The sequence below is a fragment of the Pyricularia pennisetigena genome, chromosome 2, assembly GCF_004337985.1.
Source record: "Pyricularia pennisetigena strain Br36 chromosome 2, whole genome shotgun sequence".
Lineage (NCBI taxonomy): Eukaryota > Fungi > Ascomycota > Sordariomycetes > Magnaporthales > Pyriculariaceae > Pyricularia > Pyricularia pennisetigena.
Window position 1 is genome coordinate 7,641,103 of NC_043741.1, and position 14,522 is coordinate 7,655,624.

At 51.6% G+C, this 14,522-nt stretch overlaps 7 protein-coding genes across 7 annotated transcripts; 4 read left to right on the plus strand and 3 right to left on the minus strand.

Moving 5' to 3' along the window:
• Positions 1 to 314: 314 nt before the first annotated feature.
• On the plus strand, positions 315 to 2,037 carry PpBr36_02084 (uncharacterized protein; the record flags this gene model as incomplete). The annotated part of the gene is made up of 2 exons (XM_029889267.1): positions 315 to 453; positions 1,685 to 2,037. 2 exons carry the CDS (start codon positions 315 to 317, stop codon positions 2,035 to 2,037), a joined length of 492 nt encoding a protein of 163 aa, XP_029752469.1.
• Positions 2,038 to 5,498: 3,461 nt separating this feature from the next.
• On the minus strand, positions 5,499 to 6,219 carry PpBr36_02085 (uncharacterized protein; the record flags this gene model as incomplete). Its single annotated transcript, XM_029889268.1, has 3 exons — positions 5,499 to 5,808; positions 5,924 to 6,069; positions 6,166 to 6,219. The coding sequence occupies 3 exons, from the start codon at positions 6,217 to 6,219 to the stop codon at positions 5,499 to 5,501; spliced, it is 510 nt and encodes a 169-aa protein (XP_029752470.1).
• A 1,077-nt stretch (positions 6,220 to 7,296) lies between these two features.
• PpBr36_02086 (uncharacterized protein) lies at positions 7,297 to 8,175 on the plus strand (the record flags this gene model as incomplete). The annotated part of the gene is made up of 1 exon (XM_029889269.1): positions 7,297 to 8,175. The coding sequence occupies one exon, from the start codon at positions 7,297 to 7,299 to the stop codon at positions 8,173 to 8,175; it is 879 nt and encodes a 292-aa protein (XP_029752663.1).
• Positions 8,176 to 8,372: 197 nt separating this feature from the next.
• PpBr36_02087 (uncharacterized protein) lies at positions 8,373 to 8,963 on the minus strand (the record flags this gene model as incomplete). Its single annotated transcript, XM_029889270.1, has 1 exon — positions 8,373 to 8,963. One exon carries the CDS (start codon positions 8,961 to 8,963, stop codon positions 8,373 to 8,375), a length of 591 nt encoding a protein of 196 aa, XP_029752664.1.
• A 596-nt stretch (positions 8,964 to 9,559) lies between these two features.
• On the plus strand, positions 9,560 to 12,886 carry PpBr36_02088 (uncharacterized protein; the record flags this gene model as incomplete). The annotated part of the gene is made up of 1 exon (XM_029889271.1): positions 9,560 to 12,886. One exon carries the CDS (start codon positions 9,560 to 9,562, stop codon positions 12,884 to 12,886), a length of 3,327 nt encoding a protein of 1,108 aa, XP_029752471.1.
• A 147-nt stretch (positions 12,887 to 13,033) lies between these two features.
• Positions 13,034 to 13,475, minus strand: PpBr36_02089 (uncharacterized protein; the record flags this gene model as incomplete). Its single annotated transcript, XM_029889272.1, has 2 exons — positions 13,034 to 13,055; positions 13,318 to 13,475. 2 exons carry the CDS (start codon positions 13,473 to 13,475, stop codon positions 13,034 to 13,036), a joined length of 180 nt encoding a protein of 59 aa, XP_029750832.1.
• On the plus strand, positions 13,309 to 13,539 carry PpBr36_02090 (uncharacterized protein; the record flags this gene model as incomplete). Its single annotated transcript, XM_029889273.1, is given in 2 exon segments — positions 13,309 to 13,492; positions 13,511 to 13,539. 2 exon segments carry the CDS (start codon positions 13,309 to 13,311, stop codon positions 13,537 to 13,539), a joined length of 213 nt encoding a protein of 70 aa, XP_029751636.1.
• Between the last annotated feature and the right edge of the window lie 983 nt (positions 13,540 to 14,522).

The window sequence follows — 14,522 nt, forward strand, 5'->3', positions numbered from 1 at the left end:
GAGCCCCCTGTACCTGATATTGGTATACTGCTTGCTCAAATGTGTGTCCGCTCGGCATGTGATCCGCAATGGATAATCCCGATGGATGATGGAGGCAAGAACCTGAGAAAGAGAAGATGCATTGCTGTTTTGGTTCTCTCGGCTGAACCTTGCAGCATGTTGCCGCATGCAACAAACCAAAAAAGAAATTCCACGTCGTGTATGATTGCCCCCTTTCATTTTCCTGAGCTGTCAACGTCAAGTAGGTTCAGGCTAAGTGAATAAGGTAGAAAGGCAAAGTACCAGAATAGGCAGGCCGGGTTAGGTAACCACCCATGTCCGCATACCCCTATGGGCAATGGAATGACGAAAGAAAGAGGGCCGCACCCCCGGCTCTGACCGAGGTTGTCATCCTTGAGCCCCAACCTACGGCCACTTGCTTGCTGCCACTGCTGTGTACCTGGCGAAGTCACCGTCCCGCAAGACCCTCGCAGGAATAATATAATGATGTGCCGTAAAGGGGGGTAGCAGCAGCAGCGGAATTCATACATGGCATGGGTTTGTGGTTGTGTATGTGTTTGTTCATCCAAGGAGGGGTGCTTGGGGTATTTGAAAAGAAAAGAAGGAAAAAAAAAAAAGAAAAAAAGAAAAAAAAGAAAAAAAAAAAATTAACAAAAAGGTAAGAAAACGAATTAGAATCGAGGGGTATAAAGGAAAACAAGAAAACCTACTACGATTCTGACCTCTCGGTTTGCTTTTCCCCTGTTTTTCGTCGTTGTCTTTTTGTGCCATATTTTCCCACATGTCGCCCTGCATCTTTTATCGACCTCCAGACCCGGAGGTGTGAAAACAGATTCAAAACTACAAAGACCAACAAAAAAAACAACCCACCCACCTTTTTAAGTTGGATGCGTGTATGCCCGCCTTTGTTCATTCCAAGAAAAAGGAAATCAATATCAAAACATACCAGATCACACAGCCGGTTTTCTTCCGAACGGGTGACCACCAACAACACATCAATCATCCATCCATCCCATCTGGTCATCGGCGAGGCTCCAACACCCTTTCCCTGATTCAGTACCCGCACCAGGGACAGAACAGAACGAATTCAACATATAAAACAACGGACAAACATCTGCCGTCGTTGATATTACTGGCTCTGCGGAGTACCGTGTGAGAGATCAAAGGGGGAGATCAAAGGTGTGTATGTGTGCGTTTGCGAGTGAGTGTGTGTTGCGCGCGCCTGTCTGTGGGCTTGCTGTGCCACTTTGTTGCTTCGCCCTTAAATTGCCTTGGCCCCCAAACCTATGGAGTCTCGCTGGGTGCGTGAGCCGCATCGTGCCGTCCCGAATTATGAGAAACAATTATCAAAGGGGCAGTATTGGACAGTGTGTTTTCTCAAACAGGCCTGCACATGACACGGGCAAACAAAACCCAGCGAGACAACACGCCATATCATATCAATGCATCAATGTTTAGTTTCAGAGTGCTGACAGCGGAAGCTTAGCGCCCAGTCCCGCTGTGCTCCATCTGAGCAGCGGGTTGCCAGCTGCCCATTCGCCCAGTTGGTCCACATACTTACAACTCGGTTTCGAGCACACACAGACGCACACCAAAACCGAGAACAACCTTTCGTCTGAGAAAGAAAGGACGGACCGGACCAGTGAAAAAGGGAGGAATTCCGGTAGTTTCCTACCACCAAAAGATCACGAACGAAAAGAAAGGATGTGTTATTTTGACCACATTCGATGGAGCTGCGGTTACTGGAAATGGGGTAACTTCCGGCAGCAATGCACCAAGGAGTACCGGACGGGGGAAACGTGCGGACTGAAACTCGTCTACGACACCGACTATCTGCCCAACCAGTGCCGAATCTGCGATAACGTCCATAAAAAAACGCGCCGTTACTACAAAATGGCGGCTGACGTCGAGCGCTGGCGTCACGAGGGGGGCCGAACAGCAACTATCGAGAAGACCGAGGACGACATGGACGAGCTGTCAAGACAGATTGCCAACCTCAACGCGGAGCATGCTACGAGAGTGAGTAGTGTGTCGTAGAGTGGTGTGCGTGGGGGGTGATTGGAAAGGGGGGGGAGAAGATGGAAAGCAGTATGTGAGTGGGGAGCAAGGGAGGAAGAGAAGGAGAGAGCAGAAAAGAGAATGAGGGGTTACGTCAGTCTGAATCACGCACTGAGCGTGGAGGGGCTCTCCCTGAAAGTGAAAAGATATTCCGTTTTTGATGGTCTTTTTGGGGAGGTGCTTACCTCAGGGATGTGGGACACAATGGTGGAAAAGAGAACAGCAGCAGAGTATCAGGCAACGGCATAATAACTCCCGAGGACAAAAGATTCCGAAGGGATGCCAACAAAATAATGGACTCAGTGTCGATGGAGGGATGCCCAGGGGATGATAAGGCAGGAGAACAACCAAGGGGCAAAAGGAAACGGGGTTATGTTTTCATCTCACGGCGTTGGTGTGTGTTTTTTGTCCTCTTCTCTCTTCTTTCTTGTCCTTTCTGATTTCTTGGGAGTCTTTAAGGGGCGTTACCCTGGGTAGTAACTTTTGAAATTTTTCGAATGTCGCATTGTTCGTCGCTTCTTCTCTTCGACCTCTTGCTTGACCGTCTTCTCCACTTCTTCAGTATGTTTATTAGTGTTCCCTTGGTACACACTTGGTGAGTTAGTCAATGGTTAACGGGATCAACATAAAAAGTTTCATGTTGCGAGTGTGCCCATATCTGGGAAATCGGTCCACACACAAGGTCACCGAGGTCCTGCTAGTGTATGTTTTTACAAGAAGGGCTGTGTACATGACTGCGGGCTGCGGTTCCTTGGGTTCGGAGTTCGGCTATCGCTTGGTTCGCTTGCTGCCCAAGATGTGCTGGCTATGCATGGAATCTACGGCATCGGATCATCGCTGCGTTCATGGAGAAGCCGTATCCGTATGGCCACACAGCTGAGGCAAGGGATCGCGACACCGAATGTCCGTTCGTCTTCGTATTCCGAGTCGAGCAAGAAGGACTGAACATGATGAAGATGCTGTTGTCAACAGTGGTTGTAAGTTAGGTGATGACAAAGACGACAATCAAAGAAGCAAATCATATAGTTCGAGCTCTTTGAGGGCTGGAAGATGAGAAAGCCAGGGGGTGACATGGCAGCGCATGCAGGCCCAGCACACGAACTGCATGCCTTATGCGCAATTCTCGGCCGAGCAATCAGACCCGCATTGCAGGATGCTTGGCTGTAAACCTGAGTATTCTAGAAAGCGGCGGCTGGACACGCGCACTGCTTGGCCTTTGGAGCACCTATCGCTGAGGGAGAGGTAGAGGTAGAGAGAATGCTCATGGCTCCAATACAGAGTGACATGTGTTTCCGTGATTGGCGTGCTATGACTGGGGAGAATAAGCAAAAAGAAAGACTCTACCTAAGTACCTCACCTAGATTGCCCAAAACAAAAGTCCGAGCATGTGCGAGGACAGACATAGTGGTCGACTGTCAGCGAGGACAGGGAGACCACTTCATCCAGGGGAACGGAGCAGCATAAGGAGCAAGGTTGAGAAAAAGAAACTGATATCAACGTCGACAGGTTTCCTACAAGGATGAAGCTTACTGTATGAATAAGATCTGCGACGACGAGCTGCTGAGGTGGAAAAAAATTGCGCGATGAAAGGATGTTTGCTCCCGTCCTGCGTCTGTCGCGTGCCCCGCCAAAAGGAAAATGGGTGGAAGCGAGAGGGGCACCCAGAGAGACGCGTTGAGCGGTCGACTCGGAGGAGACGGTTCCGGCAGGCGGGAGGCAGGACGACGTCAAAGGGGGCAGGCGCGGTCGAGGTGTTTAGCTAGAAAACATGCCATTGGATATGGCCGAGTGCCGATACGGTCCAGAAGCGTTCAGGTGCATATCCGAGGAGCTGAACATGGCCACAAGGTCACAGGAAACGTGCACTGATGGCAAAATCCGGAGGATAACCCTACAGTGGGAAGAAAATAGAAGAAGGGAAAAAAAAAACTTTGAACAGAAAATTCAGACCGTCCAGCCGCAAGCCGGGCTTGTTCATCCTTCTCTCCCTTGAGCCCCTCTCTCCCGCAGGCCCCCCTCGCTTCAAACATGCCAAATTGCTTACAGTACCTAGAAACTAGCCAGTTCAGTTCAGCTGGGCCAGATTGCATCCCGCCGGCGCTTGAGCGAGAAATGACAAAACTACAGAAACCTTTCTAGTCATGTAGCAGTGCTGTGGGCTTGCAACTCCAAGCGACCCTCATCACATCCAGTGATCGGCGCAGTTGCGTCGAGTGACAGGTGGGCGGCGCGGGCAGAAGCGTACACTAGCACAGTCAAAAATTTTCATATTTCGTTCCCCATGCTGCTGGAGGCAGCCCGCTTGGTCAAAACTCGGCCAACCATTCACGACCCCTGTCCAGAGAGAGGAGCCATCCGAAAGCCTGGCGCTCGAATCACAAACCCTGGCAGGAGACAATGCGAAGCGGCGGGACAAAACAAAACCAAATCAGAACAAAACGCACAAGACGGATCCAGACAAAGCGATGGAGGGGTATGGAGTCACAAAATGTCGTCTCGCCCTGGTGAATCGATCTTGTGTGAATAACAACCCTGACCCATGATGCGTTGAAATACCGGTTTCGGCGGTCTGATGCACAAGAGAGGATCTTTAACTTCGGGTCGATGGATCCAAGACTAAAACTTTATTACGGTACAGACCCTTCCTGTCACCGAAAATATCCCTCGTCAGATTGTGATCCTCGAGTGCGAGAGCTATCGTATATACAAAAGAGACAAAAGAGACTACAGTAGATGTGACAGACAGAACAGATAGGAAATAAGGTGGTAATGTTTTCATGAAAATAACCAAACAAATGATACCCCTTCATCCAAGCATCTCCCGTGACTCCATGAGCGACGCAGCTTTTTTTTTTTTCTGCTTTAATGTCAAATTCACTTCAAAAGCCATGCCCTGGTCGCCATGGGCAGGGTATGGGTGGGAATCGGTCAAACGAGCAAATTCACTTGAATCTTGGACGTCGATCGTGCAAAACGATCTCAAGCTGGCCGGTGATGCAATCGCATAAAGGGAGGCCTGATTGAATGACGCTTCTTTGCATATAGAAAACAAGACTTCGACTGCATTTGATGCGATTGTGTGTCGTCGGTGATGGACAGGGAACAGGTGCCAAGAGATGAGTTCGTCGCTTCGAGCAGGGGATGCGCTGTTGCCCTGAAGCAGGGCAATCCTTGCGCATCGGGTTCATGGGGGGCGGCCAGGTTGGCGGCTAGCGACGCAAATTCCACAGCAAAATTGATGGGATTGATTGCGAGGGCGGGCGAGGTGGAGATCGGCTGTGGCGTTGCGGTGCTTATGAACTGGGTGTAGGGTAGGTGATGGAAGCTTCTTCCGCCGCGCATATCAGCATCACACAAACATGCGCTCGAAAACCATTTCAGGTTTTTGTTTGTTTTCCTCAAACAAAAGAAGAGATGGGAAAACCCGATCAATCGCCTCGTTATCTTGCTGCAGCAACAGCGGCGGCGTCAGCAAACGTGCCAACAAATGGTTCTGCGGCCTCGATCTTGAGCGGTGGCACGATGGCGCCGTTGTGCATCTCAATATTGTCTTCATCCCACGGTACCCAGTCAACCTTGGTGCTTGCTGTGCTACTCAGGCTTATCGGCTGCTGAGCTGCGTCCTCGGAGAGTTTTGAGAGCAGACTTTGATAGCGCGCCATCTTGGGGTCTTCCTCTCCTTCAACATCGTACTGCTTTGGCACCGCTCGTGTGTCTTGAGGAGTGATTTCGAAAATATCGACCATGTTGCTTGCAATGGGTCCAGATTGTCAGCATTCTGAGAGAGTCCACGAGAAGAATGTTGGGAGAGGGACGCTTCCAACTCTCTAGATACTAGGGACGAGGGAGGATCCAAGGAACATACTCAGAGGTTCTGGCCACAACTCTCTGCAAAGCCTCGAGTTCTCGTTGCGTTTCAAGAGGATCCTCCTGACCAGTCAATTGCTGTTGCCCGAAGCTTCCATAATGCATGTTGTTGATATCATCGTTTAGCAGGCGAGATTCGTCGTCCTTTTGGATATACGTAAAACAAGTCAAAAGTCAGCACCTACCACCGACTATCCGGAGCAAGCAGAATCTCTCCTTAATATACGCGCTACCACTAACCTCCTCATATTGCTCGCTGCGGTTATTGCCGAGGCATGATGCGCAGACACCCATGGTTGTGGGCGCCGAATAGCAAATGATCCGATTGTAGCTCGCTTCGGTCGGGCTTTGTTGTGCAGACTATAGCAGAGGCCTCATGGAGGCTGAGGAGGACAGCGTCGCCAGGGGCCGGATGCCGATTGAGATGTAAAAAGCTCGATCGCAATGTGATTTTCGTTGTGTTTTTGTCCCAAAAGTCGCCTTGTTGATTTGCGCTCGCTGCACCTTTGTTGTCTCCCAGCAAACAAATTCGCGGCTTGAGCCCCACGTTGGTTGCTTGTGACGTGACCCAGTGCGAGAAATTTTTCGTTCCCTCTTATTGGTCCACGGCTGTAATGTTTCTCCGCTATTCCGTCCGCCCGTGCAGCGCCGCTCCGCTCTATAACCGACAAGCTCGCCAGGGCGACAAAGGTAAATCTTTCTCTGATCTTGCGCCATCTGATCTGGTCCGATCCGAAAGAACCTCACATACCGGTAATCCACCCATTGAACCATTCCCTCGGTTCCTCCTCCCTGGAACAACCCTGTTTGATGCAATCTGCAAGCCATACTAGTGCCACACCGGATTATCTCCGTTTCAGACGACCGCTTTGCCCTAGTGCACGTTTGCTTAGGGTGGTTCGCTGTATTGATGTATTGATGGCACCGCACCCAAATCATCATGCAAAAGTGACGTTCAACCGTCTCCCTGTTCTCTTTTAAGTTATTTGGATTCTTGGCGCTGAAACTATTAGGTGTTGCATAACTTCCATTTCATCTTTCCCTCCCTCTTCATGTCCAGCACGCGGTTCAGCAGCTGTCGTAAGGGTTTCCCTATCCAAGATTATTGAACAAGTAGTCCAATAATGGAACCACCAAGCCTCTGTTCTGTCCCTTGGTTTTCTTCATGCCCCTATTCACAAGCAGCTTCACTGCGACGGAATATGTTCGAGGCAACAATCCAAGTCGGTATTAAAACCCGGTGTGCTGTTCCCAAGTTAATCCTGTGCACATATTTCCATTCGTCAACAATAGTCACTCCTTCACGATCAAACAATTGACACAGTCAAGCTCAAACTTCACTTTTAAGTACTGCAACGCAACCACACGATAATGGGTTCTAAAACGCACATTTTTGGCGTAGCAGCCATCATCTTCTCCACCGCTGCTGCCCAGTCATACCCTAATCATGCCCGAATCCATGCGCGAAGCTATGGCCAGCTACAGCAGAGGGACGCACTGCCTATGACCTGCGCATGTCCTGCTGATGGCATTCTAACATCTACTACGCCTGCTGCCTCGGTTATCACGGTAACTGAAACCGAGACACAGAATGCACCCTCCATGCCAACGTCGACAGTCTTTGTCACGATTTCGCCATCGGGTTTCGTAAGCACTGTGACTCTTCATATCTCAGACGCCACCACTATCCCGACCGAGACCATCACCATCACTGAGAGGGAGGACATCTCTACCGTGCGGCCTTCCGTTATCACCGTTACTGCGACCCAGTCGCCGCCAGGCAACAACTATCATGTCATTACCGTCACGGCAACTCAAGAGGTTCAACTCCCAGTGACGCAGATGCCCAGCAAAACAGACGGTGATCTAGGTGTCTCAACGGACAACTCTACTCCCGTGGAGACATACGACGCCTCGAGCAGCCCTCCAACCACGGCATCCTCCACCGTTCCTGACAACTATTATTACTGTCATAGCCGTACATGCTACAACACCCGCGGCGACGTCGTCACAACTCTGGCCCCCATGACCACTGACATACCGGGCTGCAGCGCTGATGCTGTCTCTGTCGTGATGGAGACTGTGTACAACACCGTCACACAAACCGTTTATGGTCTACCAACTGGAGGTGCTGGTAACTCAACTGGGCCTGGCTCGGGATCTGACACCAACTCGACGACCACATTGCTGCGCCGTGGGGCACGTGTTTCTAGTGGACTTTTCGGGAAGCTGAGAGGCTATTATCAGTGAGACGGAGTTCGGGTAACATTGGCAAGGTCTAGCCTATCTCTTATTCACGTTAAACACTATCTTCTTAGTGTTATTAATCTCCCCTTAATATGGAAGTTGTGGCACTTGACATCTTTTCCCATTTCTTTTTTCCTCTTTGCTCAATTCAGCTTGCTTAGATATATGAGACGCTTAATGTTTGATAGCTTCATCTCTCATTACGAAAGCTTCTTCTCCAGTACTATGCTGTCAATCTCTACTGCCAAACGCCACATAAAGCTTGCATACCTGCTATCAGCCAAATCCTCAGTTTTGACGACTTGATAGCCGAGCCGTCCATACCAACCAAAAAGCCTCTCCTTCCCTGCGTGGGGGACCGGGCCCTTAGGTCGCCAAAACTCGACCGCACAACATGTCCCTGCATTAGGCATCCCGGACCGGCGCCTGGCCTCGTCCTCGCAGAACGCCATGATGCGCCCGCCCAGTCCGCCGCCCCGACGCGCCGTTGCCAGCATCCCTACCATCAGCCCTCCTTCTCCATACGGTGACAGACTCGCGCAACCGGCCAACGCGCCGGACGGAGACCATGCAACTACAAGGTTGCCGGCGGTGATGAGGCTGCTAACCTCTGCCGGATCGGTGCGGGGCAGCCTGTCTTCGGGCCGCCAGAGGTCGCCCTCGGCGACGAGGTAGCATTCGTTTACCATGGTTGCGATGGCATTGGTAACGGCAAAGTCTGCCGCAAGAGGGGAGGGGCAGATTTGAATTTTGACATGTGAGGCGGGATGGGATTCGGGGAGGGAGGTCATTTTCCCGGCTTTGATGGACCTTTTTTTAATGTATTTAATCCGTGGTGAGTGAATATTGACAAACTGTGACAAGTGTACCAAAAACGAGTTTGCAGTTGGTTTTGAGTTTATGGTAGTGATGGACTGGCTGCGATAGTTTCCTTTTAAAGGCACAATTATGTCTCAAGTGAGCACTTCCGTCCGAAACGACGGGCATTAGAACTGGTCCCATAGACCATAGATGACTCACAGCTTAAGCTGTTCCCGTAGCTCTACCATGAGATGAATAGACCCCTACCTAAATTAGTTCCCGAACAATCATTAACTCCCTATTCCAAATCGGGAGAGGATTTTGGAGAACCGCCCGGCCCCCGGGTAATCAAGGGTTAGGGTCAATTGCTCCGGAATTCAGCACTGTTCTCCATACAACATGACGTCGCTCCGACCTTCCAGCAACGTACACAGCTTTTTGTTTTAGGTACGTACCTGCTGGTATACCTGTGGTTCCGCAATCACGATCCTTGAAGCTCCTGCATTGTCAAACAAGACAATTTTCGAAATGATCTGAACTCAAATTCTCGCCATCACGGACTCAATCGCTGCCCCGGTGATTAGCGATGCAGGCAGTCAATTCGATGGAGGAGGACACGTTAGCTGCATTAGCAGCAAAAGCAACGGCCCGCATGGAGGCGGAAGCTGCCGAGACCGAGATCGCCGTTGAAGATGATGCCGATGCGCAGGAGCCGCCACCGGACTTGCACAACGTCGGGCAGTCACCACTGGGTCTTGCAGTCGACGAAATGCAGACCACGACGTTGGATGGAAGGAAGATGGCTCACTCACCGCTGCTCGCACAGTTACCCACGCCCGCTGGCACGCCGACCGAATCTGGCTCCCCGTCACCTTCGCAAGCGGCAGCTGCCCAAGACGACGCCGAAGACGCTGCGGGGCTACAACTTGACAGCAGAACTGCAGCCATGGCAGTGAACAAGGCGCGGGTTCAAGACTTGACTGTCGACACAGATGTTGCCGTTCATGGCCAAGATCAACTACCATCCTCGGGCTCTGCCGCAGTCGCTCGATCCCAGCCCCAGTCTGCCACGGCCAAAGCTCCCACGCCCTCAAGACAGAACACTCAGGACAATGTTCGCCGCTTGTCGGCCAGCAAAATGCAGGAATTGGCCGCGTCCCCCGAGTCTCTTCCCATCGCTTCAATCCCCGACCGCAAGCTTCCCGAACACCCGCTGTCGGCCGGAATCGTCGAGACTGCTGCAAGACGCCCCTCCATGGCCGATCAGGCACGCACTCTGCTGCAGGGCTCGATGCCTATTGAGCGCACTACAAGGGTGGCGATGCAGCGGGCTGGCTCGGCTTCGGCCAACGGTACCCCTCGACCTGGTCCTCCGCCCAGGACCGTCTCTACCCCGCCTATCAACAGAAGGACAAGCTCAAGTCAGCCGCCGAACCCAGCCGCTAACCGTCGCAACTCGTTCCACCCCACACCCCGTCTGGCCCATGGCACTACCGCATTCCCGCCACTGGCGAACCCGAACCCAGAAGGTGGGGCCCATATGTCTAAATCAACATCGGGACAGGAGGCACAGAACCAGCAAGCGCAGGCGCAGTTGCCTTCTGAAGCAGCCGCCTTGGATCCCCCTGTTCCTACCTCTCCGGTGATGGCGAGCCTCCCCCTGCCGCCTCTTTCCGTACCAACTTTTTTGCAGCTTGAGCTGGCAGGACAGCGGCCGAGCCCGCTATACATATATCAGTCGTACTCGGCCGATATTCCGTACGAGTCAAGCGCAGTTAAACTTGCACGCCTCAAGAATTTCCTCCTTCTTCCTGGGTTTCTCGAGCGGACCATTTTGTTTGGGGCACTAGCTTGTGTGGACGCCTGGCTATGGACATTTACCATTCTGCCGATCCGCTTCGTCATCGCAATCGGCGTGCTAGCCAAGTGGTGGGTGTATGTGGTGATTAAAGAGGCACGTTGGTCCATTGGATATGTCTGGTATGGCATTGGGCGGTGGTGGAGACGCGGAGCGAGGGGAAGGTCCGCCTCAAGGGCCGACGATGGTAAAAGCTCCGCGGGGGAGGAGTCGCGTAGCCCTAGTAGGGTCCGCGAGGTTTCAGTGAGCAGCGCTAGGAGTCCTATTCACGAAGGTGGATTACAGCCATCATTGGTACCTGCCCAACCTGGAATTCGTATAAATGATACGCCCAGAACCGGCGGCTCTTCTGTGGGGGATGGTACCATACGTGCACGACGTCGTGGCGAATCGAGGTCGTCGCAACATAGCCAAGGTCGCGGTCAAGGGACGGCCTACTCAAGCCGGGGATTCTTTCGGCATCGGAGGACCAAGTCAACGCCCTCTGGCCTTACCTCGTTCCACAAGGCCGACATCCTGCAGGGACTGGTCATCGTGTTTACATGCGTCGCTTTGATGCACCTCGATGCCAGTCGCATGTATCACTCCATAAGAGCACAGTCCGCCATCAAGCTCTATGTAATCTACAACGGCCTCGAGGTGGGCGATCGTCTTTTATCAGCGCTTGGACAGGACATATTCGAGTGCTTGTTCAGCAGCGAAGTACTGGCGCGAGACCATCGAGGCCGCTCGAAAGTGATGGTGCCTTTCGGCATGTTTATTTTGGCGCTGATGTACAATTTCCTTCATTCCGTCTGCCTGTTCTACCAGGTCATCACGCTGAACGTGGCTGTCAACTCGTACTCCAACGCGCTCTTAACGCTGCTGATCTCGAACCAGTTTGTTGAGATCAAGAGCAGCGTGTTCAAACGATTTGAGAAGGAGAACGTTTTTCAGTTAACTTGTGCCGACATTGTGGAACGCTTCCAGCTTTGGCTGATGCTCATGATCATCGCGATGCGGAACATCGTCGAGGTTGGCGGCTTGACCATCCCAGGCGCCGGGACTGGAGGCGGCATGGGTGGCATATCTGGCGGAGAGCCGGTTCCCAAGGTTCCGCTCCATAGCGCGTCAATTCTCCCAGCCAGCTTCACGGCCCTCCCATCTTGGCTGTGGTCTGGCGAGGTGCTCTCGCCATTTTTCATCGTGACGGGAAGCGAGACGATCGTAGACTGGATCAAGCACGCGTACATCAACAAGTTCAACAACATCAAGCCAAACTTCCACGGGCGCGTGCTTGACATACTCTGCAAAGACTATTACACCAACGCCTTTGTTACGCCATCTCTGACCCGCCGCCTGGGCCTTCCGCTGCTTCCTCTATCATGTCTCTTCATCCGCGCCTCGGTCCAGACCTACCACATGTTTTTGGCCACACACCTGCCCGCACCTCTTCCGCCCTCGACGCAGACCAGCCTGACTGTCGAATCAAGCTCGTCGGCCGCCACGCCGAGCAGCCAGGCAGTGGCGGCTTCACTGGAGCGGCTCGACGGGATCATCAGAAATGCACTCGGTAGGGCGGTGCACGGGATGCCATATGTTGCTGCCAACACGACGACGGAGCCGCCACCGATGATGGCGACGAACAGTAACATGACCGATTTCCCATATCGAATCTTTATGAGCTGGACGACGGATGACGCCATCGCACTGGTCACGATGCTGACCGTCTTCTTCCTCGCTTTCCTCGTTTTGCTGGTGCTCAAGTTGGTCCTGGGCATGACTTTGCTGCGGTACTCGCGCGGGCGGTACGCAGCCATGAGGCGGCGCGAGCACGCCGTCTCTTCGGGAAAGCAGGAGCCAGAGCAGTTCGACCAGCCAGGCAGCAAGCGGGTCGGCGGGTACGGCCATGTGGAGGTGGGGGAAGATCGGCGCGCGTGGCTCTACGACGACGACCCCGAGGGTTTGAAAAAGGCGCAAGCAGCAGATAAGAGAAACGCTGGCAAGAGGGAGAAGAGCGAAAAGGATCTTGGAAGAATCAGCCGGTACGAGATGGTAGCAAAGAGGATTTGGTGATTTTGTTCTTTTGGCTAGATAGGAGGCTTGTAAGAGCGAGTGCAGTGGAGTCGCAGTGCATTGCCCTTTTTTTTTTTTTTTTTTTTTTTTTTTTTTTTTTTTTTTTTGTCCCCCTCACAATGAATGGCGTTGGGTTTGAGCATATCATTAGGCGTTTGTTTTAGGTTTTCTATGAGATGAAGGATGAGGTATCAATGCGATGGGTCGTTTTGCTGCGGTAAAGCTTTGGGAGCCAGAAGGCCATGAACCGATACACTTTCTATCAAAAAGAAAACGGTACAAATGCGACACGACACATGTCTGCCGAGAATAGAGTGAGCCGCAGATAAAATAGAGAAGGCCAAACCAACAGTGACGTCCCCCTTCCGTCACTTTTTCACAAGTAACTTTCCCACCGAGAAAGGCATCCTTCAAATCACATAATGACGCACGGGATCGGGATGCAGCAGCACGAGACGCCGTCGCACTCGAAGCATTTGCTCTGTCCAGAGCCGCCGCCCGGCTTGATGATGGACGAGGCGGTGGAAGACGCGGCGCTGCCGGGCCCGTTGGCATCGACGGGGCCAGCGAGGGATGCGGAGCAGGCCATTTTTTTGGTGGTGTATTGTATATGTTTCTTTTAAGGGGGCGCTTTTGGCGGTGAAGTGACGTAAGTGAAATTTAGTTTGTGACCCTTTTTTTTTAGAGAAGGGGGGTTTTTCGCTTACGGGTTTTGTTTTCGGGGTGATGAAGATCTGGCTTTTTTTTTTTTTTCTCTTTGTCGGTGAAATTGAGAATGTAAAGCTGTAAAGGCGTGATTCGATCGCGGGATTTTTTTTTTTTTCTCGTTGTTTTACTTGAGTCGAGTGTTATGATCTCCGAGGGGAGAAGAGAGAGGGAAAGAGGTGGAAGCTTTCTTGTGTCCAGTTTATGCTCGGCGGCCGCATGTTTGAAGCTGGCTTCATCCCTGCTCCCGTAGGCGGCAGTGCTAGTTGGATGCTTTGGCGGGGCCGTGCTTGGCTGCAGGGGGTCAAGTACCAGCTCGATATGATTCATGGTACTTGCTTGTGTTTGCCCAGATAGAGGCACACAGGGTTAGGGTGTACGCTTGAGGTAAGGTTGCTTTCTTTTGATGTTTTGCTGAGATAAATTATATATGGTGTACCCAAGATGGATGGATACGGGAGACAGGTGTCTGCCGTGGACGATGGGTGTATAGTATATTGCGGTTTGTGACTAAGAAGGGTAGCAAGATAGGGGATGGGTCATTAGTTGCTAATATCATACTTTAGTTTTGCGTCTTGATCGTCGAGATGGTATATTCTCGGTTGTGTTTTTGGCTCCAACCATTTTTATCTTGATGAGATTCTGAAGTCATGGCTTATTATTCCTGCTTTATTTAAGACTATATAAATCACTGGCTGGTTTGAGCAGAATTCTTGTTCTGATTCTCTTGACTGTGGTTAAAAATGCAGAGCGTTGCCAAAAAGCAATACTATAAATGTGGTTACTATAATTCTTGACTACAGTAGTCTAGTCTCATAAAAGCCACTTTGAGTTGGACGGTTCCTTTCCAACAAGGGTTTTTGATCTTGGAGTCTTTCTTTTGAAGCGCTTCAAATAAATAAAACAGAGCGTGGCCATAATGAAGCCTCAT